We start from the raw sequence: 25,816 nt of genomic DNA, 5'->3' as shown, positions 1-25,816 counted from the left end.
CAGCACACAACAGGGGAGGGAAGAAAGGGATCATTGTGAAGGGTTACAGACTCAGATATTAAGGTCAGAAGGGACCATTATGATCATCTAGTCTGACCTCCTGCACAACGCAGGCCACAGAATCTCACCCACCCACTCCTGCAATAAACCTCTCACCTATGTCTGAGCTATTGAAGTCCTCAAATCGTGGTTTAAAGACTTCAAGGTGCAGAGAATCCTCCAGCAAGTGACCCGTGCCCCATGCTAAAGAGGAAGGCGAAAAACCCCCAGGGCCTCTTCTAATCTGCCCTGGAGGAAAATTCCTTCCCGACCCCAAATATGGCGATCAGCTGAACCCTGAGCATGTGGGCAAGATTCACCAGCCAGATACCCAGGAAAGAATTCTCTGTAGTAACTCAGATCCCACCCCATCTAACATCCCATCACAGGCCATTGGGCCTATTTACCTGAATTATTAAAGATCAATTAATTGCCAAAATCATGTTATCCTATCATACCATCTCCTCCATAAACTTATCGAACCCCCCCCCCCCACACACACATCCGTGATACCACCTGATGTGCTGGGGTCCCACTGGTTCTGCCCGTTCCACCAGCCTGGGTTTCCTCACCCTGTCCTAGCTGTGCCAGGCTCTCAAGCCTTCTATAGCACGCACACGCATGCAGGTAAGGCCACACCCAGCTGCAGACACAGACTGAAGTCAGCTCTGTGTGAGAGGATTCACCCAGCACTTGTGCACATCCCTTTTGGGGAGTAAACCCAAAATAATACTGTCTTGTGTTGTATAGAAAGATCTGCACAGTGCGAGCTCATAACAATAGCCCTCTCCCTCACAGCAGAGAGAGATATGCACAGCTTGTTGCCCCCCCCCACCCCGATATGAATTGCACAAATTGGGTTATGTTATAAACAAGAAATAAGTTTAACAACTATAAAAGGTCAATTTTAAGTGAGTATAAAGGATAGCAAACAGAACAAAGCAGATTACTGAGCAAATAAAACAAAACACGCAAACTAGGCTTAATACACTCAAGAAACAGGTTACAAAATGTAATTTCTTACCCTCAATGTTGTTTTAGGCAAGTTGCAGAGTTTCTGTAGCTTAGAGTTCCAGTTATTCCTCTTTACTGACTAGACTTCTCACCTTCTCTGTCTTAGTCTGGACTCAGCCCTTGACTTTCCCGCCACTCAGTTCCTTTGTCTCTTCAGGTACTTTCAGCTGTCTTTCTTCCTGGACAGGAAGGCAATGGAGAGGAGTCCTGTTTGCCTTACTCCCCGTCCCCAGGCTTAAATTGAATTTACATAAGGCGGGAAGCCTTTGTTTCCAGTGGAAAAGTACCAGCAGCGTCCAAGTTGGTACTCTGTACCAGGTGACGTTCCCACCTGCCCTTGCACTGTTACAGCAATCATGAAACCAGGTTTATTTCCAATGTTCACAGGAAGGAACTTCTGGAAGATGGGAGATCCGCATCTTCAAAAATTCATTGTTTTTACTAATGGCCCATCAAGGCTGACTGTTTACGGTCTGGGGGGCATCTCCAAGTATAATCACAGTTGTAATCATTACATAGTCAATATTCCTAACTCCAGCTACAGAAATGATATGTGTACAAATTGGATAATCACATTCAGTAAATTATAACCTTTCCAATGATATCTTACAGGAGCCATCTTGCATAAAATATATCTTAGTTACACCTAATTCATATCATAAGCATATTTCTATAAAGAACATGGAACATCACGTCACAACCATATCCAACTGAAACTGCGGACGGGATTTTAAGAAGGCAGAATGAAGTGCTAACACCCGCCGGAAATCTCATCAGTAAGAGCTGGGTGCCATGTCAGCTCTGATTAGTCCATTTGCACAACCCTCCCACTATTTGCCAGATCTGACAATAAATAACCTGGTCTGATCACTGGAAAGTTCTAAGACAGTTTCTTTGCTGTTGCCATTGGTTGGATGCCAAAGGCAATTTGCACAGACATGACTACTGAAAAGTTAGCGAGACCACAGATATCCTGTTTAATTACACATTTGTCATCATTCTAGCTTCTTTTGGTTGTTGTTTTACTTGCCAGCCTAGGGGAAAGATGAATAATCATGAATGAGCAATTACTGATCTGAAAGTGCTTTATAAAAAAAAAAAGGGGGGGGGGGAAGAATCATTTATCCCCATATTCAGAGGGGAAAACTGAGGTACATAAAGGAGAAGTGACTTGCTCAAAATCACACACACACACACACAGCTGGAATATAAAACCCAGGTCTCAGGATTCTCAGCCTTTTGTTCTGTCTACTCATGAATATTACCACCCTGGTAAAGGTTGACCCCCAGGTACCCTATATGGCAGTACACCGCCATGACTATCCCGAGTCCTTAGGCTCCAGCATGTGATGGCCACATTTCCATCTTCTCAATGTGCCAGCAAGGCAGTTCAGGTTGCTGAAATCTGAGTGTATGTGCTGCCTTCCTAAATCAGCAAAAAGCTAGAGCTGTTAATAAGCAAATGGTTTTCTCACAGTACATAAAGTGCACGGTTTGAAACCCAAGCCACCCTCGCCCGGGTGCTTTGTGAGACAAGCGGCCATGCCCAGCAGCGCTTGGCATCCTTTAGAAAAGCAAACGCTTTATTCAGAAGCTTGTGTAAGATTCTGCTTTGCACATTAGCGCCATGTTGAAGGGGCAGCCTGGGTAAGGCCACCAGCTTGGGGCTCTCCTCTAGCCTAACAAGGAAAGAAGTGTGGGGACCAGTTAGTGAAATCCTATGAAAATAACGAGGCCCAGAACCTGCCAACCACCCGCATTCCAACTTTCAGAGGGAAATTGCAGCTGTTCTTCTCCCTTAGGAAACTAATTCCCATGGACTCTGGGGACAGGCTACTTCTACTGGGACTGGGGAGCAGCTGCTATGGGTCACTGCTAGGAAGGAAGAATCGTCCTAGGCAGCCAGAAGGTAAGTCAGGTTAGGCTCTTGTCTGCAGTGAGGCTGGAGTGACACTGCCAAGCCCCTGCTGGATCCCTCTCCCCACTCCAAGCTGAGCGGCCAGGTCCACCTTCTCCCTCAGGAAGGAAGTGAGTCTACATCAGCAGGATGGTTCTGGGGACTTGGGGTAAAGGAGCCTGGAGAGATTCAGTGAAGCCAGGCCAGCCCGTGAGTAAGTAGGGGACACTGTCTGGGATGGGGGCTCTCCCAGGAGATGGAGAGGCAAAGGCAGGGGCGTCCGTGTGAGAGAGAAGGTACTCGGAGAATTACACTCACCCACCAATTATTTCAGAGCTAGAACGGCGGCTCAGAAGGAAATGTGGGGTCTAATTCTGGCACAGTCCATGGGGATAGTGACAGGAGATGCCTGCCCCAAGGCCGCCCAGGAAGGCTTTGTCAGAGCACGGATCAGAACACCAGGGTTCCTGGCTCCCATCCAGTGCTCAGGTGACTAGGTTCTGGCAGCTAGACTGGGCCACTCTCTTTCACTGAGACACCATAAGAGCCAGTAGATCTCCAGTGAGGACTATCAAATGCATCGCACAGCAGCCTGGCTTCGCTCGCCCCACGGGGGTTTGCTCTTTCAGCTGCCTTGAGACAAAAGGGCTTTGGGAAACTTTTCTGAAATGCTGCTTCACAGAGTCGCCCAGCAGGGTCCCCCCGTGAACCTCCACCCCAGCTGTGGCTACAGCTCTAGCTCAAGGGCTCGCCAGCGCATCGCATCTGGCCCGGTAGACACCATCTCCCCACTGGAAATACACGGACCAGCCTTGCCTCCAAGCTGCAAACACGCAGCCCCTTCCCCATCCACAGCTGCATGAACCCAGAGTCCTTTCCCCTCTGCAAACCCCTCCCCCCCGCCCACACGAGGCCTTTTCATGGTGCTTGGGGATGGACGGGTTGGCCACTCTTGGGTCACGGAGTGGAGCCCATGGAGCCCAGGGCAAAGCTCCCATTTATTCAGTGGGAAGAGGAGAAGGTCCGATTTCTCCATTTCAGTACATGTGCTTCCCCAGTTGGGAGGGACGATTCTGCAAACACTCTTCTTCAGTTGCGTACAGGCTGTGCTATAGAAAAAGATAGGTTTGCACACCCGGCTCTTAAGGCCTTTCTGAGCAGTGACTCCGAAGGAACTTGGAAGCACTGGCCGAGGTGAGAGTGAGGATGCGGGGAAGCCGGTTTCACTAGAGGCAAGGAGGGTTTGATAACTGTCTAGATGTGGCACTGCCTTTGTGAGGCCATGGTTGGATGCTTTGCTGGCATCCTGCCCGCACGCCGTGTGGTGGGTTATCTGGGACAATGGGCAAATCTCCACAGGATCAGCAGTCCATTTGAATGCTTTCCTGAAGCTTATGTCCCTTTATCAGCAGCTCTCTGGATCTGGAAATGCCACAGTGTTTCCAGGGCTCTCTGCTTTGAGTGCCCCACAGGAGCCATTTGCCAGGTAAGTGAGTGTGAAGCAAAGCTGGGATAGGGACTGGCTGATTGGCTTAGGGAACTCTCATGTGGCTACAGAGCCTTTCACCCATAAGTCACCAATTCAAAGCCAACCAAAGCTGGTAATAGCTGAAAGTTGTTTCCATCCAAAAGCTGTCTGGTGCCCTATGTGAATTGAATTTGGCACTCTCAGTGTGGTGCCCACATGTCAAAAATCCATCCATACAGCTGCTCCTGTGATAGCAGCCCACAGTATTGTGTGTATTAGGAATGCTTCAGCAGACAGTCAGTTCTACTGGAGGTGCCCAGGACTGAAAAGGGGTGGAGACTTCACTATCCTCTCAGCTCTACAGGGGGTCCCCGCTAGGTTAAGACTGGAGGTGGTGAGGAAATCTTGTACTACTACTTCCCGGGCTGCACCCAGCCTCCAGAGCGGTCAGACTTTCATAAGGACTAATCCATACAAAGACCAGTAATAATACAAAGCAATGTAAGTGCAGCCTCTAATTCTTATAATAATGCCTAGCTCTTACATAGAGAGACAAGGAGGGTGAGGTAATATCTTTTATTGGCCCAAGTAATAATATCCTGGGACCAACACAACTACATCACCACTGCATAGCTCTTATCTAGCACTTTTCATCAGTAGATCTCAAAGCGCTTTAGCAAAGAGGTCAGTATCAGTACCCCCATTTTACAGAGGAGGAAACTGAGGCACACGGGTGGTGAAGTGACTTGCCCAAGGTCATCTAGCAAACCAGTGGCAGAGCTGGGAATAGAAGCCCAGTCTCCTGAGTTCCAGCACAGTGCTCTAACCTCACAGTGTGACTTACTGGTTATGTTCTATCTACTTAGGTTCTTCTATTGATGCCAATCACCTTTATTATGGTTGTTCGCATTGCAGAAGTGCTGAGAAGCCCAAAGCGAGAGCGAGGCTCCATTGTGTTAGGCGCTGCACATACACAGAATAAGAAACTGCCCCGCCTCAAAAAGCTTACAATTTATATATAGACAAAGCAGGTGTTTTCTTACCAGAGTGGGAGCTGAGGCAAAGAAATTTGTGGCAGAGCAGGGCACTGAACTCAGGTCTGCTAAGACCCATTCTTCATCTCCTGGAAGTATCAGAGATATTCCCCTGCCACCAGCCAGTGCGAGAGCTTTAATAAAAAAAAGCACAAAGCACGCAGCTAAAAGATATTCACTTACAGTTTATTTTTGCCTGAAATTATTTCACATCTCTTTGTACACAGCTACAGAACAGTAGTAAACCATTGGTAAAAGCAACAGTGCTAAGGAAAAATGATGGCATAATTTTTCTTTTCTTTTATTCTTTTCTTCCCGTGCTGTGTTCTTATACAGGTTTGGGATTTGAGGGAGGAAAAAAAAATATCTGGCAGACTAAGTGAGTTAAGACTTAAACCAATTGTTCTCTCTTTTTTTTTTTTGTTTTTTGTTTTTTTTTGGTAAGTTATTTGGGCAGGGGTAATCTATCTAGCAACAAAGTAAAAAAAAAACCCATAAAATAAAAAGCCCCCCAAACAAACCACCCCCGCAACAAAAGCCTGGCTTCCATTGAAGATTATATATATATATATATTTATATATATTTATATATAAAAAAATTACATTGGCTGTATGTTAAATCTTGAGGTGCTCAAGAATAAAAGAACAGTGCTAAACTGAAAGAAAAAATAAAAAAAAAACCAAGCCGCTCTGTACAACAAAGGCTCATTATGAAAAAAAGCCAACAGCATATTTATAAAATAAACCACAATTTTTGTTTATAATTTTTTAAGCAATTCTGGGGGGGGGGAGGGGAGGGACGGAGAGATTTGGAAAGTAGTGGTCACATGTACAGACAGGGCAGAGCCATTAGATCAGCGACAATGTTATTTCTCACTCTCCCAAGAGGAACATGCAAAACAATGTGTGCATGATGAAAGGAAAGAAGAAAAAAGGTGGGGGGCGGGACACGAAGAAAGTAAAAGCTAATGCACGAAAATTGCAGGAGAAGTTTTGTTTGAAATATTGGACGTAAACAGAATATGACAGAAGTGACTTGTGAAATTTACCAAGTTTTGTAAATATATCATTGGTAAAATGGCTGACAGGGTTTCCTTGCTCCCACCCAAAGCCCTAACCCTGATATGGCTTGAAAAGGCTCAGAGAAAGATTTCAGTCTTTCAGGAATGAAATTTATGTCTTATTAATCCCTGCGCCTCTCCCTTCACCCCCTCTTTTTATATATATATTCTCCTTCTGACTGCATGATGTTAGAGGCATTTTAAAATCAAAAATGCAGTGGGGTGAGTGTTCTGACACAGAGTGAGATTATAGTACGGTATGCATTACTAACAGGCAATTCCTCAAGGAGGGCTTTAAAAAAACAAAACAAAAAAATCAAGATAGCAAACTAGTTAATACAGTACTATATGCAAAAAAAAAAAAAAAAGTAAAAGAATTAACAATTCATAAATAAAAGACAGGTCCCAGACCTGTTATTTGTGAACCATTTTCTTAAATAGGTGCATTATGTAAATCTTATGTACAACAAAATTACTTTGCATAACAATTGCAAGGACCCAGGGAGAGGTGCAAATCATGTGGGTTGGTTTTTTTTTTTTTTCCCTTCTCTTGATGTTTTGTAGGCTGCCTTCCTGGAACAAAAACGGTGAAGAAGGAGGAGGAGTTCCTAATGGATGAACTCCAGCTGAGGGAACCCAATTAAAACCATAAGAAATTGATGTATTCTGTTTTTTTCCTCCACACAGCATAAAACACAAAGGCAAATAAAATCCACAAAGGATGGGTTTTTTCCCTCCTCTTTAGAATCCTCTTGCTGCTACAAAGTCTTTTTTTTTTCCCCCAATTTAAATTATGTTGATTTTGAAATTACAAAGCTGAAAGAATTAGGCAGGGTCTGGGCATGCTCAGTTCACCCTCCCCCCCACACACAGCAACTCCTCTATCTCACAACCACAACTGCTAGAAGTGTAGTCCCAGAACTCACTGCTCTACAGGTCTTAGCCAAAAGTTGTTTTATTTTCTGGTTTTGTTTTTAAAATCTTTTTCTTCTTGTCAGAAGCTAAAGAGAGAGTTCACCAGGCTTCGGTGTAGCGCACATCCACTTCCTTCAGGTTGGGCAATTTAGCCTGTTTTGAAAGGGGGAAGAAAAAAAAAATCAGAATTAATGATAAGATTGCAGGTTCTCACAAGTCTGTATTGTCAGAACAATATGAGGATAGGTGCAATGAGCGAAACCAAACAGCCACCCCAGAAACGCCCTGATCCTGTGAACCCTTAAGCACAAGCTTAATTTATGCACGTGAGGAGCCTTATTGCCTGTAAAGTTAAGCACATGTGTAACTGCGTAACGGATTGAGGCCTTAATTAAGAAACAACGAGAAACCCAGTTCAAAGACATATGAGACCTGGTTCTGGTCTCAGTTACACCAATATGAATCAGGAGCAACTCTACTGAAGCCAATGGGATTATACTGATGCAAGATAAGGACCAGACCCTGGTCTTTAGTTCTGGCTATAACCGATTAACACAACTTGCTGTATGTAAAACCTTAAAATGACATTTGTAAAAGCAATCAGCTGACACTACTGTAGTCGCATAATAAAATACACAGCATCACACACTTCTCCCTCTGTCTCTCGTATCCTAATTTCCGTCCCCTTCAATTTATTATAAAGATCCCAAAAATTGTTAATGGATGTTTACTCTAATTCTGATCTCACTTAAACTGTAATTCCATCAACTTCCTTGGGGCTACTCCCAATTTCTACGGATGCAGGTGAGATCAGACTCAGGCTCTTTGTGTTGCTATTTGTCAGTTGCATTTCCATGGTCTCTTACTGCAATTGTAAAATTCTCTAAAAACAAACACTTACTTAGACTAGAGCCTTAGGGGGTTGTTGAAGTTTCTAGAGGTGATTATTACCTCTGTGTTAAGATTTATGTGCACATATATTTTGATAAGAGCTAGTCAGAACACTACAGACACTGCCAGCAAATAATTTTTCAGTTAGGCAATGACTTCAGTTGTGGGTGTTTATTTATTGTCTGGTTCAGCCTGCCTAGTACGTATGTGGGCGTCTGTGTACATGCAAGTGTGTTCGCTGACGGAGGGAGGTTGACAGGAAATGTCATCATTGCTCTAAAGGTTTGGGGGCTGAATCCTCACAAAGAGGCGTGGGGTGGAGAGGAAAGGTTTTTTATCAAAAATAGACTCACTTTGAAATCGGATTCCCAACAGATACAAAACCAAGTGCCTAAGGGAAAGCTGGTCTCTCTCTTTGAAAAGTCACACACACTGTATTTTTTCCCCTACTACTTTTAGAAGTGCCCCCTCAGATTAATGGAAGTAAAAGGGATCAGAGGGGAAAATGATTGGTGTGTCTGTTATTTCAGCTTGCTTAATTTTGTGCAACTGGCAACACTTTATGCAGGTTTTGTTGTTTGCCCCATATCATCACTTTCTTGTGTTGCTTGTGAGGTTCTTGCCACGCAGTGTCAGGGCAGAGCAGAACCAAAACAGGAAAATGTGACTGTAAAGCCACAGAAACTGTCAGGAGAGCTCAGGAGCTGGGGTGGGACCAGAAATTCTTTTAACTCATTTATTTTAATAGACCACATTTCAGGAGGGTGTTGTTTCTTTTGGGGCCCAATAGTCAGTGACCATGACCGTGTGTACATGTGACAAGTAAATGACAATTTGCTCAAGCAAGTACCTGATGCAAGTGCAAATGTGTTAACTGCATGTACAAATCAAGTGTTCAGTGGCATGTAAATTTTTACATGCACAATTATGATGCACATGCACATTAAGGTTTGGAAAAGCTAGCCCTGAAAAATCCATAGGATAATGGCCCTGTGATCATGTCTATAAGTGAGCTCTGTCTCCAAAGCAAGAACTAGGATGTACATTTGCAATGAATCCTCAAAGCTGTTTAAATTCAGCTGGTTCCAAGATTTGTCTCAAATTCAAAGCTCAGCCCAGGTTTGTGACCTTTTTGAGTGAACCTGGGACAATCTAAAATTTTGACACAAAAGTCGGTGGAACGAGGTGTTTCATTTTGAGTGTACGGGTTTTACAAATCTCCAGGGACGTGACTCACTCAAAACTGAAACGAAGAAAAAGTCCGTGTGAAGTCATGAGAACCAGAACCATCACGCTTCACACAGCCTTTGTCTGAATCCACCCATGGCTGCTTCCCTATCCCCGCTCCACTCCAGTGCATTATGTCACACTGTCTATGAAGTCCCTGGGAGAATGCAGACAACAAACTCTGAACATGGCAAATCTTGGTGTTTGGGGCAGTGCACAGGTGGTCTCTGTTTAAAGAGGAGTTCTGCCCTGATAAACATCTGAGTAAAAAAAACAATGGCACCTTTTTGCCCAAACAGTCTAATTTTCTGTATGTATTCCGACTCAGATCTCCTAATTAAATTGCTACTCCTTTTAATCCTGGTAGCACCAGAGGGCACACGCAGCTCTGGGAGAGGAAACTAGAATCAATTCTAGCTTGTGCATCAGTAATAGACCCAATTAAAAATTCTGCAATAGGAACATTGCATTTCTGATGGCACATAAACCAGAAAGAATCCAGCTGGAGTTTCATATCCCAGCTTTTTACTTGTACATTCAACAGACTAGATGTGGGTGTCCCTGAGAGACAAACACAAAACCTCCCAACACTACTTCTGCCATCACTTTTCCCCAAAAAACCCATGCTTTAGGCCACACAGTGTGCTTTTCCTGACTTAAACCTTCCTGGGTTTGTTATGCTCTGTTTAGATGCTCCACACAGACATCTGACTTTAGGCAATGCCCACCTCTTCTCCTGGAGTTTCCAGATCATCCGTTTCTCCATGACTGCTGCACTACAGAACATCTCTTTTTTCAAAGAGGTAAAATACAAGGTCTCCCCAAAGGCTGCCCCAACCAATTACCAACGATGAGGACAAAAATATATAAAGATCCCTATCCCAACACCAGAAGACGACTCAGGACACCACTTCCATGATACACTGGCCTAGGCTATACAATGTCTTAGTATTTTCAGGCTGACCCTGTCAGTATTCACAGACTACTGGTTGACTTTTACTAATGGATCTCAAAAACTGAAATACCTTGAGATCTTCATAGGTGTCTGCTGAAAGTTTGGTGCTGTTCATATTTAAGCTACACAGGCTTTTCATGGCTAAAAAAAGAAAACACACAGAGATATTTACGGGCTGGCCTACCTCTTAATAATTCCATTTTATCTATAGGGCAATGCATAGACAGAGTGGTTTATACAGGCACAGTTATGAAAATTAAAATATATAACTTCAAAACTGGGCAATGGCATATTGGTCCCAGTTCAGGAAGGGCCTTTAATGCATGTGCTTAAGTCTCATTGACTTCAAAGGGATTTAAGCACTGCCCCAAATTGCAGCTTTTATTCTCAAGAGCACTGGTTGCCTATGCGTTATTTTGAATAACATCAGTCTGCACTGTGGGCGTGTTTATACTGTGCAGGAGAATATGCTGATCTAGAAACAGAGATGGTCATCAATCCATGCCATCTAATTTCATTTTGGGCTACAGTGTATTGTTGACCAGACTTTTCTGCTTGGGAATTCACCACGCCATCAGGTATTGACACATCTGGTACCTCTTGTGATGTCAGACAGCTGCTGATTTACGTCACAGCTATACATGCAGTGTGTATGACCTTTATAAACCTTGGCATCTACGATTCCCCAGCCCTCTCATGCAGCTCTCAGCACGTGTGGGATCCTGAATGGCTAGTTCAGAGGTTCCTCCTTTTCTTATTTACCTCTAATGTTAACAAACTAAAGCTGGGGTCTCCCCTCCCAAAAACCACAGTCACAAAACATAGCGCGGGGAATATAAAATTGGTCACTTCCTGAGAGGCTGAGCTGCCCAACTGATTTATAATGCAGCTCCACATGTCACCTTGGCTTTGCCTTTCTCTCTCTGACTCTCCATAAGATCACACTCCCATCAACGGAGGTATACCCACAATGGAGAGTATTAAGGAAGCGGTGCAGGTCTAAGACCAGTGGACCTGAGCATAAGGTAGAGGTGAATTACTATTGGGGGGAGAGTCCCATGAGGGACACCAAATCCAGCACCTATGCCTGCAGGCTGGGGAGTTCCAGATCCCAGTTGTTACTACTTGTGCCAATGGAACGCCAAACCTGGACACCCACTGCCCTCTCTAATCATTGCACAGCACAGAAATCCTGGTCTTTGAACCCACACGAATTCCCCCTCGAGTGTATTTGGGTCACTTACAGCTCAGTGCCAGCAGCCCAGCATCTGTGACGGGAGTCTCACACAAGTTGAGCACTTGCAGCATGGTGAGGTGTTCAGAGAGAAGCCGCAAACCTGCATCTCCAAACTGCAGGGCACAAGCAAACTCCATTAAAAACAAGTAAAATATTGTTCTGCAAGTAACCTGGCTGGGTATGTGGAATATTCAGGGCTTGGTCTGCATAGGAGACTTCAAACACTTCCCCTCCATCCCACAAGATTTACTACAATCTCAGATGACGAACGAGAAGGGTGAAGGAAGTATTATCCACATTTCACAGATGGGGAACAGAGAAATTAAGCCACCTGCTCAATGCCATAAACAAGTTTCTGGTAGAGCCACAATTTGAAAACAGATCTCCTGAGTTACAATCTACAAGGCCATTCCTTCACTGGATTGAATCCTTTGAAAATGTGCACCTTATATTAGAGAGTTCCCACGCTGTCTACATGACAGTGGTCCCCAACCTTTCTTGTGAGAATAGCATATTGCTATTCCCAGAAGACTGTGGCGGGCGCCTAACACCCCACCACCGAAAAGCAGCAGCGGCAAGAAGTGCCGCCGCTGAGAAACGGCGATGCTTCTCGGCGGCCTTTCGGCGGCGGCGTGTCCTGCGGGTGCACAGAAATGCCCCAGCAGCTGCCATGGCACCCGCGGGCACCGCATTGTGGACCCTTGCTATATGAAATAGGCGATGGCAGTCTCATCCCAGTTCCTAACTGTATTACACCACAATTAGCATTAACTGGCTACTTTGGTGCCAGGAACAACGTAGTATCGGTAGGGCAATGGTCTTGTCGGCTCTGATCTCTGCTGTTTCTAAATTCTATGTTGATGGGCACACCAAGGTTGCACAAGATATTCAAAATCAAAGACAACATGGCTCCAAACTTGGGACCGCACGTTTCAACTTTAAAAAAAACAACCACCCCCCACAGGATTATTTCACCCCAAAATTTGTGGGTTTTTTTTTTTTTTTGCGCAAGAGATCAGACTCCTTGTCCAACAAAAATGAACTCATTTTGAGCAAGAGGCATCTCCAGAATTCACATATCAAAAGTCTGAACATTCTGGCGAGATATTTTGTCCAATTTTGCACAAAAAAGGGACATTTGTTGTTTGCAAATCTCCGTAGAACAAAGTGGCAAAAATGTTCATGTGAAATATTGAGGAAAAAGATTTACAAATTTTGCACCGCTACATTGGGAATCAATGCACTATTTCTGGTGAGCTCTACCATGAGGTGCTAATAGTGCAGGGACAAACTCTATTCAATATTGGACCAGGGAGACCAAAACCAGCATGGAATGTAAAGAAAAATAAAACCTTACTGTTAAATGTAGGGTAATTTATTTAATGAATTTGTCCTCATTCTGCTAACCAAAATCACCATCAGCTAATTGCAGTTTCCTCACCTTTATTCATTATTTGATTTCTTTTCCTCCTCTGTTCTTGTTTTTTAAATGCTTGATTCATCACGATTCATGGATGATTCACTATAAGTAGTTTTAACATTATCTACCGACTGTTGCTGAGCTGTGATTGGTCAGATAAATGGCATGGAATTGTTTCTCTTTCCTAATTGAATGAAAGCACTAGCATTTCCGAAGCAAACACATTGATAACTATGATCTAAAATTTTGTTTCAACGAAGTCAGAGTGGAGCATTCGAGTGTTGATAAGCAACAATCACTAAAGTGGTGTGATGTGACCAAAGGAAATTAATGTCAATGTCTGAAAATATTTGCAGAGGTTTTCACTGCAGTCCTTACCCCCTGAGATGACAATATGCCTTCTAAAATAAGGAAAACATGATTGACTAAATCATAAACCAGCTATAAAAACAGCAGAAAGGCAAATGCATTCTAAGGAGGCCTCTTCACACATCAGAACTCACATTCTTCTCACAATGACATTAATTCTGAAATTGCCGGTTGTCAGCACTGCTTCCATCTCGGTGCTTCTGTCTGCAAAACACGTACCTGAGTTGACCACAGGTTCAGCTGCTTGAGTGAAGGCAGTTTGATGAGGTGCTCAGCGCAGGCACTCGTTACATTGGTGAAGGCCAGGCTGAGGTTTTCCAAATTTCCAAAGGATCCCGAGCTTAATAACCGGGCCAGGTCTGCATCCTGAAAGCAAATATCAGTGTGACAAACAGGAGAATACTCAGTCTGCAATCATCTGCAGTAACCTGACTGATATGCTGGCCAGCAAGAGCTGCACAATTGTGCCGCATGTTTATAGCGATAAACAAGAACCACTCTGCATGGCTGCTTGTTTGGCAAAGAGCTGAACACTTGTGGCAGCATTGCCTCATAAACCCTTAGAAAATGAAACCAGCTGAGTCGAACATTACAACAAAATCTTCTTTGCAAGTGTATTATTATGGAAGCTGTGGGATTCATTGTCAGAGCAAATGCAGATTACCCCCGAGACCTGTTATTTACTCAGATCCAAAGTCTATTCCATTTCAAGTTCTAGGTCCCAATTCTGCTCAACTCAATTAACTGACTTCACTGGCATTAATCAAGGTGTACATCATTGCAGCCAACTGTGATTGTCTGTTTCAAACTTTCAAATGTAGAGTCCAGAATCAGACTTTCTGAAGTTTGCTTACGTTTTCTGTAAAATCCTGCCCTCAAATCCACACACCAGATTCACCTGTAAATTTCAAATCTAGCGCGGATATGTATCTGACAATCTGAGCCGCACTTGTAGTGGCATTAAAAACTGCTGCACAGACCTGAAAGCGCAAGTTCCCCCTTACTTGGGGAATCCCCAGTGGAACGACTGCCCTTTAGACTGATAAAACTACTGGGGCCAATCTCTCCCCGTGCACCCTGTGACAGTGGTACAGCAGCATGTCTGAAAAAGGAAAGACAAAGCCTATTTTTGCTATTAGCAAGACTAACTTACTGTGGATTTGGACGGCAGGGTTAACCGTGTGGGACCACCTTTCCTTTGCTGTAACAGAGAACATACTTTGGTTACACAGGCCACTGTCCGCATTTCAGATCTCAACCAGAGTACAGCAAGTTTTTAGCCCTGCCCCAGTTCCTAGGTTTCTTGCCAGTCCTTCCACCGGCTTGCCTTGTTCTTCCAGGTGGACTGAATTTATTCTCGAAGCGCGCAGCAGGAATGGAACAAAGACCAGTTGTTGGTGCTGAAGCCAGTTCCACGCGCAAGCAGTTGATGCTTTTCGGTGCAATCAGGCAATGCTCTGCCTGGGTTCCACAAGGCAATATGAGGTTAGTCTCATTGCTGAAATAACCCTGTGAAGCAGGGCTAAGAGGTAGGAACAGGGTGGGATTTTGCTGCAGGTCAGAGCATTCATTCTATTTTAGTATATCATTGTTAATCCAGGCAGGTTTTTTCTTTGGGGGGCAGAGGGGGAGAGAGCGCGCGAGCGTGTGTAAAAAAAGAGAGATAGGATATTAGGAAGGACCAAGAGGAATCACTGCAAAATGGACAAAATTCATTTCGAATTTGTAAATCTTGTGTTTAAAACCAGGAAATTCAACACAAGGAACTTGTTAACCAGCTTTAATGCTGCTTGAACTCGTCAGACCATTTGATTGGGTCCATCACCTGGGAACTGAACAAGTCACTAAAGCTGCATCCCAAAGATGATGACATGAAGGTTGAAGCGCTTCAAAATACCAGGCTGTGCTGCAACCCAAATGCTACCAAAGGTAGCAGGATGTGACAATCAGACGTACAGTAAGATGTCACCATTGTTCTTTACGCTGATTGGAGACAGGTTATTGAATCTCATACAGGAGCATAACATGTGATCAAACTCACAGAGAAACATCACACTAGAGATACATGCACAGTGAAATCCTCTGATTACAGTTCCCACTCTGCTGTTCACAGGGAACTTCACATCCTGATTGTCTTTCCTTTGCACCTCCATTTCTGGAGAGTCCAGGCTGCTATGTATTGTGGCAATATCATATGCAGGGTGACATACCAGTTCTTTTAATTCCCTCTGCCTGTCACACAGCTGTTCATACATTCTCTTTCCCACATCCGTGCTTTCCAGGGTAGAGATGATCTGGAGCTGCGTGTCATTGTTGTCGATGATGTTATATTCCAGCATCAAACACAGAATCTAGCAGTAGAACAAAAAAAGAAGATCACTCAGTGGGAGCTCTGCAGTTCATTTCTTCTGAATCTCTTGATTGTGGTGCGTATCCTGGGCTAGACAAGAACTACAGGGTGAAATTCTACAGTCTGCATTATTATGCAGGAGGTCAGCCTACGTGATGTTAATGGTCCCTTCGGGCCTTAAAATCTACAAATCCTAATTTACTGATGGTAAAGAATGGCTTTTGGTCTCTGAACACTTGACCTATCCATCCTACCCTCTACATCTGTCCTGTTCAGTCAATCAATATCACATGGCAATTAAAAAACATAGCGTTTCTCTCCTGATCATTTTTGACTGGTTTTCTCTTTTTACCAAGATCTATTTAAAGATGTAAAATTCAAGCATCAGAAGAACTCAGGCAACATAGTATTCAACTTCATTCAGCAACTCCCCCACTATTAAAGGGATTAATGATAAATGGTAACAATACCTAAGGGCTCTTCTCCAGCATTTTTCACCAATAGCTCTCAAAGTGCTTTTACGAAGAGGTCAGTATCATTATGTCCCACATTAGAGATGGGGAAACTGAGGCATAGAGCAGTGACGTGACTTGCCCAAGGGCACCTAGTAGGGCACTGGCAGAGCTGGAAAGAGACCCCCCAGGTCTGCTGAGTCCCAGTCAGCACTCTATCTACTGAGCACCACTGCCTCCTCTTTATACAGATACAATTAAAATTACCTAAAGTAAATGAAGCTAGTGAAGAACTAAAACTCCTTCTCCCTATTTAATCATTTCCTATTTCCCTCTGAACCAAAACATAAAGCCACATTTCCAAAGGAGCCTCCTCTAAAAGGCAGTCACAAAAATGACATTGCACACCTGTTAGTGTAAGACCAATATGCCACTCCATGCACTAAAAGTGCACGTTGGTGCAAACAAATGACAATTTCCAAGGCATGCTGGAATGCTACCTGGATGCTAATTTTGCAGGTGCAGTTTAAAATACTCTTTCAGAAAAAGTGTGACCCCATAAAATATATGATTAGCTACAAGAAATACAGGTTTCTTAACACTTGATGGAGATTACAGATGGAATTTGTATGTATAAAAGTTATGCCGGGCATCTGAATGACTTTAAAAGCTTCCATCCTGTCCTGCATTACATATCTCCCCCTTCCATACACTGTTGAACTAGACATCAGCCTCCTCAAGGATTGGCTGTGTGGGTTCCCTAACCCTCACAACTCCTCTCTGTCTTTGTCTGTCCTATTCTACACAGCCATTGAAATTTCTGTCATTTCTTGATTCAAAAGCACATAACATCCTGGTACCTCTGACTGACTACAGTGAACTGCTGGGAAGAAAACATCCTTCCAAAAGCATCAGCGGCCACCGTTCATGTATCTCATACTCATAATTGTGGCAAAACAATATTTCACGGCAACCACATAATCAAAAGAAACAGAACATCCCCTCAATAGCGTTTCATTTGACTATACAATCGCTTTAAAGTTGGCCTAATGCTTCTATAATCCCAGTAGATCTTATTCTGGAAGAGGCACCAAAGGATTCCGATGCTATTTATTGCCCACAAAACATATTTGAGTGGTTATTCTAGGAATTACCTCCACCATGGTCTGGTTGCCCCTCAGAGCCAGTAGCATGCAGGGACCAAGTTTGTTTTCAGCCAGCGAAAGCAGGAACTTTTTTGTCTTATAACAAGACCCCATTAAAATATGAACCTGTGTAGAAGAGAAGAGAGGGAGAGATTAGAGAAGTAATGTGGATGCCCATAAAACAGTCAAAGAGCCACATCCCATCTACTGCAAAGGAAATTGAATCAGTCAGTACCGTGACAAAGAGCTTGCAATATTTCAATAACTTCACTGTGAAGAAGGCCACCTTTGCATTCTTCTTGAACGATCCCTTGATCGCTCTTTGATTTCAATGGGACTAATTCACTGAGAAAGGTGCTACCCAGCATGAGTCGTGGGAGCAGATTCTGGCCCTTAGTGAATACAGGTTTAATGAAGGAGCTGAACTGACAGTAAGGGAAAAGTCCTCCAATTATCCAAGGACAGGTGGGCAGTGGCAGTCCAGCCTTCCTCACAGAGCCTTGATCTGGAGGGACAGGAGAGTAGCCCAAATGCAGCTTTCATGCTCATTTGTAACTCAGTTTGTCTTCTGGGAAGGCCAATAAGGAAGCTGGGTGAAGTGCTGGGGTGGTATTGGCAATCAACCAATTTCACAGAGGCCACTGGATCGCTGCTGATGGCATGTGGTTCGTACTGCTGACCTAGTTGGATGAGAGCCTCTGAGCGAGGCGGGTAAGTCTTTGTGACAAGGGGCACCACCACCCGTTCCCTGGAACAAGAGGTTAGCCTATCAGAGTGGCTGCTTGGAAAACTGGGGGTGTGCTTGTACGAAAGGAATACCTTGGGAAGGCAGGGTTCCCCCCAAGAAGTCACAGGAGTGCGACAGAAGTCACAGGAGTGAGACAGAAGCTGGGAAACTTCCATTTCCTTTCCCATTCACGAGACATTGTCTTGCTTTCTCTTCACCCATTTTTTTTTCCCCTTGAAGAAAAGACTTCACTGAGCCACTCTTCGTTCTTTTCTGCTGAGTCATTCCGCCCGCTCAGACTCCATATTCTACGGCCAATCCCGGAGCCGTGACATCACAACATACGTGGAGATTGTATTCCTGGCATAAAACTAAGTCACCTGTGAAATTCAGTCAAGAAACTGGACTCTTCTCATAGAAGAGAATGGCAAAGACCTTATTCTAATTCCAAGGCATCTTGGAATGGAGGAGTGGGGGAGTCCTGGACTTCTTGCTCACCATGGCACTGCACATAGAATGCTATTTAGAAATCATGCATGAGCTTCCTTGCAGAACAGCGTGTGGCCTTTTACAACTTCTCCTGAGCCAGGCTGACACTGGGCAACGCATGCAGTGAGAGCTGCATCTCTCTGGAGCTAACAGCATGGCTATTCTACAACAGATAGACCATTTCTACACAATGGCTACCTAACACCATATTGCATAAGACTGAAGGAAAATTTGGATGTGTGTATGCGCACAAAGAATACTATGGAGCAGATGGCGGACAAATGGGGTTTGAGGTATGATTTCTGTACAGACTCCATATAGGGTATGGCCACAGAATCTTATGGCCTTAGATGTTTTAGAGGAGACCCATGTTATAAGCTTTGCTCCAGGCCTCATGAAATTCCTCATTGCTACCATGGTATTGGACTCTGCTAGAGAAGAGCTGAAACCTCATGGAAAACACTGAAAATTATTCTACAGCTGAGACCATTCTGCACACAGAGTAGATCATATACTACTGTATCTTTTTTCATCCCTCATTTTATTATCACCAGGGACTTTAACAAAGATAAATTAACAAAGGATCATTGTTTCTTAAGCGTTGATTCGCTGCCGCTGTCTGTAAGCAAGGTGCTCTCCGAGCCAAAAGGTTCTCATTTTCAGGCAAATGTCCTTATTAATATTTTTTTTTAAGAGCAGAAAAAAATACTGAAACACTAAGGTTAAAGTCAGAACAAGATTTTTTTCAAGCTTTACAGTGAGTCATTCATCGCTCTTTAAATATTTATCAATATCCTTTTAAAAGTGCCCAGGCTATGCCATATCGCTATGGGCTAGCGGCATCATGCTTTCTCATGCTACCTTGGGCTTGTCAATGCCATGCAGTCACATAGCTCCCTCAAGAGCAATGATTCAGTTTTAACAAAGACAGGGATTAGGACTTGCAAGGACAGAACACAGAAGAGAAAAAGCTAAGTTGTGACCAGGATCCGGTTCACAATTAGCTGATCAGCTTGAGTTTCAGTGACTGTACAGATAGGCACATAGGTACTTACATCACCCAAGAGGATCATTTTCAAAAATGCCTATGGGACTTAAGCTCCTAAATTAGTGACAGATCACGGTCAGATCTGAGTGCCTCACAAACAGTAACACAGGTCTCCTCACAACAGGAAGCGGGGAAGGAATGTCTCCCCTTTTACCTTACACGTTGGACACAGAGGGATGTAAACTGCTCACATGGGGAGTCTATGGCAGAGCCAGGAAATGAACTCGGGTCTCTTGTGTCCATTGCCAGGATTCCTAACAGAAACCGGCAGAGTAACATTGCTGTTCTCCAATTGCATTCCCCAGAAGAAAACAGAATATGAAAACGTGTCGATAGAGAAGAGACACTAGACAGAAATCTTAAGATGTGTGTGTAAATATTAGTTCACATGTTTCAGTTTTGTTGAAAATCCACAGTAACCTACAATCCTCAGACTGAAAGCTTTGGGGGTGGATGTCAAGAACAAAATCCCTTCAGGTGACCATATTTTACTGACAAACAGATCATTAATGGTGATCACCACCCCAAGGGGGTTTTGGGGGCGGGATGGGTGTGATACCAATAAAATAAATGGGTTAAATTTTCAAAAATGAGAATGCAAATTCAGTTATTTGCATGTGCAAGAACATCTGTCTGACTTTTACTGTGGAAGTGCCTGTCTGTGCCATACCAATGCTCAGTCTGCATGTGCAAAAGTGTGGATGACACTCCTGCATTGTGTGAGACAGCATCCACTTCTGAAAATGTAGCTCCTAACTACCTTTGAAAAACACACGCTTCTATTTGTTTTAAGGCTGTATAGAGGGATCTTATTTAATGATCTATAAACACTATGTGTATGGCTTTCTTGTTAACATACAAGCCAAATTGCCATTGTAAGTGAGAACAATGGATTAAAACTGGTTTTATGAAGATTTGGATTTACTGGTTAGACACTGATAGTTCACAGTGTCATAATTTTGCAAGACAGGGACAAAGCAAATAAAGCTACTTATCACCAGCTACATATTGGCTAAAGACTACAAAGAAATTACTAAACTCACGTTATTGCAGACACGTACCATACTGGCAAATAGTTCTCCATCGTCATCACAGGCCACTCCCCCAGGACTGTATAGCTGGAACCAGCCATCTTTGCCAGCCCGCACACTCAGCAAACATGAGTGGACCTGAGAGACAAAGCAAAGACATTTGGAAGGTTAGGGTTACCTCCAATATTCTCAGCACGTCCAGCATATTACCCAGCATCCCCAGAGCAGCCACTCCACAAAGCAGGGGGATTCCTCTTTTGGTGTTAATATTATTATTTACAGAGCTGCAAGCCACTCATTGTTTTTGCATCACTCAACAGAATCAACACTTGAACAAGGAGTGGAACTCTATCAATGCTAGCCAAACAGCCCTTTTCATTTCCTTCACACAAAGCCCAAAATGGCATTAATCTAGAGCAGCTCCACTAGAAAACAAAAGGCTTAAATTCCTCAGCTCCCTCACCACTCCATGTGTGTCTTAGTTTCTGGGGTGGCAGACTGTGGCTTCCTCATTCTACTTACAAAAGTCTGTTATTCTTTCTGCTGCTATGAAACTTCACCAGGTGCAAGGGGGAAAGCCCAGGAAAGAGACTACAGCAGAGACAGAGAAGGCAGAAACTGGGCAGAAGAATTGGCCCAAACAACTGGCAGTTACTCGTCCAAATTTGGCTCTGCACATGCCACTGCCATTGTAGTTTCTCTTATATCTAGCTCTATGGTCTTTAAGAAGAGTCCTCCCGCTTCTTGGACTCTGATGCATTAGAGCAAGCAGTCCCTCTTGTGATTTTCTCTTTTCAATGGGCAAAGTTTATTTCAGGTTTTTGGTGAGGGGGAGATGAAGCGAATTATCTTGCATTTGGGTATAATAATAATCTTGGGCCAAATTCATCAGTGGTGTAATTCTACAGAAGTCAATGGAGTTACACTAGCGTGGTAGGTTTGATCAGAGAGTCGAAAAAAAATCTGAATGCCAAAAATTCTCAGCACGGACAACAATGCAAGTTCCAACTTACTCCTTGCCTGCAGTTCTGTGGTAGTTTTTTTCCCCTGCATGCTGATATAGAAGATTAATGGAGATGAGAGGCCCTGTCTGAATCAGCTTCAGCTGACTACGTTAAACAAGTTACATATGTGGCTGTGAAGCCGTGAGCCATCACGACACAAGAGCTATGCACTGATTCCAGGAATACCCTCCTTTGTTCATGAGAACAAAGTCACTGGCACACAACAAAACTGAAACGCAGCTAAACAAAAACTTCTTGTTTTGTAAATCACAGGATCCAGAGCTTGCTGCTTCCCTGTTCTCAACAGACGAGGAAGAGCCTGAGGGAGCATACAGCAAATAGGAAAATAATTCTTGCTGGTTGCATTTTACTGCAAAGCAGTGACATCATCAACTCATTTCTGCCACAGAAGATGGAGGTCATGTTTATATACAAGGCAAGAAGCCATCTATCATACTGCAGCCTATATCCTGAATGCATTTTGGCTCTCTAGGTGATGCAAGGGCAGCAGACCGAGAACTACACAGTGCTTTGGCACTTGTACTGCTTCGTGCAGGAACGTTTTGACAAGTGCACTCACAAAAATCCCTTTGATTACTATTCTGCTTAAACTGGAAAAAGAGACTCACTTCTTGTCTTGGGTCTTCCGCAAATCTTTGAATCACATATTTCAGCTCCCTAAAAAAAAAAAAAAGGATGAAAGCCAACAGTTGATTGGTTGCAGAATTCACACAGGAGTCACATTTCTTGTGGGTTACACTTTAAATTTATATATTTGCAGTTTAGAGAGAAATAAATGGAACAGCAGTTCCAAGAAATAGGTGGTCTAAAAGTGATAGTGCCTATTTAAAATAGGCTTGGAAAGCTTTTGATGATGCACAGTGACAAACTATCAGTATCAAATGTCTTTAGTCCATGGACTTTTGCAGCCGCAGTAAATTACAAAGTAAACCACATAACTTTATTACTAACAGAACATACGCTCAGACCATCACAGACAAAAATATTGGAGACAAGACACCAATCGACCCATCCTTGCTAGTGCTGACTTGGTTTTGGTATCACAGAAAGGCATTTTAAAGAAACAAACACTTACTTTGTGAATTTCTCATGTGCGAGAGCCCTGCAATTAAAAACAGAAAGGTCTGAGAATTTGATTGATTGATTTTTGCAATTCTTACACAACACATTCCATAAACATGCAAAGCAGCTGCAGCCCACATTGCATAAAAGGGACTATACTGCGGACACAGACCCAGGTAGAAAACCCCCTTCATTTAACAATTATGAAAAGCTAATAGCACAGGGACAAATCCAGTCATTTTTACTCAGTCTTTATTTAGACAAAATTTCCATCAACTTCAACGGGAGGTTCACGTCAGCGGAAAGAGAGTAAAGGACTTCACAGTTTGGCCACTGAACTTAGAGTTGTAAACAGAATTTTGGCTCCCTTAAAGGCCCAGGTGTGTTCTTTAATTGCACTGCAAGGCCCGGTCACAACTAATTAGTGTCGCACATCAGTAAGGCAATTGTTGGTCATTTTGTAAAGTGCCTTGCATCATGGTACTGAGTTATACTCCCCCTGGGGAACTTCAGGAAGACTGACTCAGGCAAATGATGCCACTGATTCCTATTTCCCAAGACATGCCATAGCTCAGGTAGCCTGGTCCAGAGGAGTTGGACCTTGTTGCTTCAAGGCATTGGGCCACTGGGGGATGTGATAAGCTAGCAAAATTGTACAATTATAGGCTGTAATGTTCACCCTTGGAGATCTACATTTTATAAACACTAGTGCTCATTAATAGGTTTCCAAGGGAGCTTGGCTGCTCCTTAAGTGGCAGGGCAGCTTCTTCTTTCTACCAAAACACCGTAATACAAACAATTTAAGTCTTGATCACGTGGATGAAACGTCCTTGGATAGTCAGTCATGCGTTTCCTCCTCCCTGCTACAACTTCACCCTCCCCACCTTAGTGTATCAAATTACTCATTCCTCTCCAGGATTGTCTTGGAAAAAAGGGGAGAGGGACACAGGGCCAGGAAAACTATGCCTCTTTTTCTGTGGCCACATTGCATACGTTCCACTGGACTTTTCCGAAGTACAAGTTCTCCGGTGCAACAAGGTTTAACAGACTGTAGAGATTGCACCATCAAACAACCACACCAACAGGGATCTCAGTAAACAATCTGGTGCTGTGAACTTACTCCTTGGGAAACGGGATAGGTTGAAGCAAGCTGGCCAGAGCTGGTCTCCAGTCATCATAGTCTGACCTAGGAGAGGAACATTGTTATTAGCACCAAGATGTTTTAATACAGACTGTCAGCAGTTGGTTCAATGAGTCAGAAGTCATTTACTGTAAGCAGCAGCAATTTCTCTGCTTTATTGACGCACTCTAATGATCTAGGGTGACATTTTCCCGTTTCATTTTCAGCATGTTCTCCGGCATGGCACAATAAATCACATATTTACAATGAAATGCTGAGACCTGGCCTCCAGAGACCTCCTCCATGTCACCTTAAAGATGTGAGTTGTTTATGAGACCTAACATTTAATTGCTAGGTAATATTTTCATCTAACTTTGAACTGCAGTTACCAAGCCATTATTATTTACAACTCCACTCTGAACTTTAATCAGACCCCCCCCCCCTTTTTTTTTTTATGGTGGAGGAATGAGCCAGATTACAAAGCTGCCATCACATTTGCCCTACAAGTACCAAGTGCAATTTTACGGCCTGCTTCATAAAACAATTACATATAGTTAATTTGAGATTTCTGTGAACTTCACTTGGTGCGCACTCACAACTCATTAGACCCTTTTTTCTTCCGCCTCTCAGAGGTGGCCACTCCATTATACAACAAAGTGGCACGGAATCAATGGAATAAAAGGGCAAACCAAACTCTCTGCTCCAGAATGGAAAGTATGCCCAAAGAAAAAGAAATTAAAACCCTCGGCACATGGGAAAGGTGCCATTCAAACCAGACAAGGACCAAGGGCTAATTTAGATCAGGGGTCTGCAACCTTTTAGAAGTGGAGTACCAAGTCTTCATTTATTCACTTTAATTTAAGGTTTCGCATGCCAGTAATGCATTTTAACGTTTTTAGAAGGCCTCTCTCTATAAGTCAATATATTATATAACTAAACTATTGTTGTATGTAAAGTAAACAAGGTTTTCAAAACGTTTAAGAAGCTTCGTTTAAAATTAAATTAAAATGCTGATCTTACGCCGCCGGCCTGCTCAGCCTGCTGCCAGCCTGGGGTTCCACTCACCTAGGCCGGCAGCAGGCTGAGCGGGGCCTGCTGCCGGGACCCCGGCTGGCAAGGGGCTGGCAACCAGAACCCCAGACTGGCAGCGAGCAGAGCGAGGCTGGCGTCCAGGACCCCAGACCAGCAGTGGGCTGAGCGGCTCCGTCTGCCAGCTGGGGTTCCGTCCGCCAGCTCCTGTCAGCCAGAGTCCTGGCTGCTGGCCCTGCTCAGCCCGCTGCCGGTCTGGGATCCCTGCCCTGCCCACATAGAATGGGTACCTACCTTCTCCCTGGTTCTAGCCCATTCTCTTCCTCTCTCTCTGCACTGAGCTGAGGGCGGGAGTGCACTGAGCACAGGGCTGAGGGTGAAGGAACAGGCTGGGGGTTGGGGTGTAGGGTCTGGCCAGGAGCTAGAATGAGGGAGGGGGCTCAGGGTTGTGGCAGGAGGTTTGGGTGTGGAGTACTTACCTGGGCAGCTCCCATTTGGTGTGAGGGGTGCAGGGGGAATGTGTGTGTGTGTGTGTGTGTGTAGGAGTTCCAGTTTGGTTCTCAGGGTTGGGGTGGGAATGTGGGGGGGGGGGTGCAAGAGTCAGGGCACGGGGGAGGCTGGGGGCGTGTGAGGAGGTTGCAGGAGTCAGGGCAGAGGGCTGGGGACATGTGTGGGGGTGCTGGAGTCAGGGCTGGGGTCGTGCGTGGATGCAGGGGTCAGGGCAGAGGGCTGGGTGTGTGTGAGGGGGGTGCAGGGGTCAGGGCAGAAGGCTGGGGTGTGTGTGCCCGGCCTGGGTTTGGCAGCGGGCTGA

The 25,816-nt window shown here is 44.2% G+C and overlaps 1 protein-coding gene across 3 annotated transcripts in view; it reads right to left on the bottom strand.

The window, feature by feature from the left end:
- Nucleotides 1-5,617: 5,617 nt before the first annotated feature.
- The window catches only part of CMIP (c-Maf inducing protein), a 170,356-nt gene continuing 150,157 nt past the window's right edge, over nt 5,618-25,816 (bottom strand). For 2 of the 3 annotated variants that reach the window (XM_084644733.1, XM_084644735.1), the window contains 11 exons: nt 23,977-24,042; nt 22,870-22,896; nt 22,403-22,451; nt 20,782-20,907; nt 17,484-17,600; nt 15,738-15,878; nt 14,681-14,728; nt 13,747-13,893; nt 11,746-11,851; nt 10,572-10,642; nt 5,618-7,581 (listed from right to left, as the gene is read on the bottom strand). In XM_084644733.1, the coding sequence (XP_084500859.1) occupies nt 7,528-7,581; nt 10,572-10,642; nt 11,746-11,851; nt 13,747-13,893; nt 14,681-14,728; nt 15,738-15,878; nt 17,484-17,600; nt 20,782-20,907; nt 22,403-22,451; nt 22,870-22,896; nt 23,977-24,042 (952 nt within the window). In that variant the 3' untranslated portion in view covers nt 5,618-7,527. The remainder of the gene's footprint in view (nt 7,582-10,571; nt 10,643-11,745; nt 11,852-13,746; nt 13,894-14,680; nt 14,729-15,737; nt 15,879-17,483; nt 17,601-20,781; nt 20,908-22,402; nt 22,452-22,869; nt 22,897-23,976; nt 24,043-25,816) is intronic. The other variant, XM_084644734.1, reaches the window with a different exon arrangement.

Source organism: Lepidochelys olivacea (assembly GCF_965140295.1).
Source record: "Lepidochelys olivacea isolate rLepOli2 genome assembly, chromosome: 12".
In the NCBI taxonomy this organism is placed as follows: Eukaryota; Metazoa; Chordata; order Testudines; family Cheloniidae; genus Lepidochelys; species Lepidochelys olivacea.
Note: the sequence above shows the minus strand (reverse complement) of the source record. Positions and strands in the feature narration are given on the sequence as shown.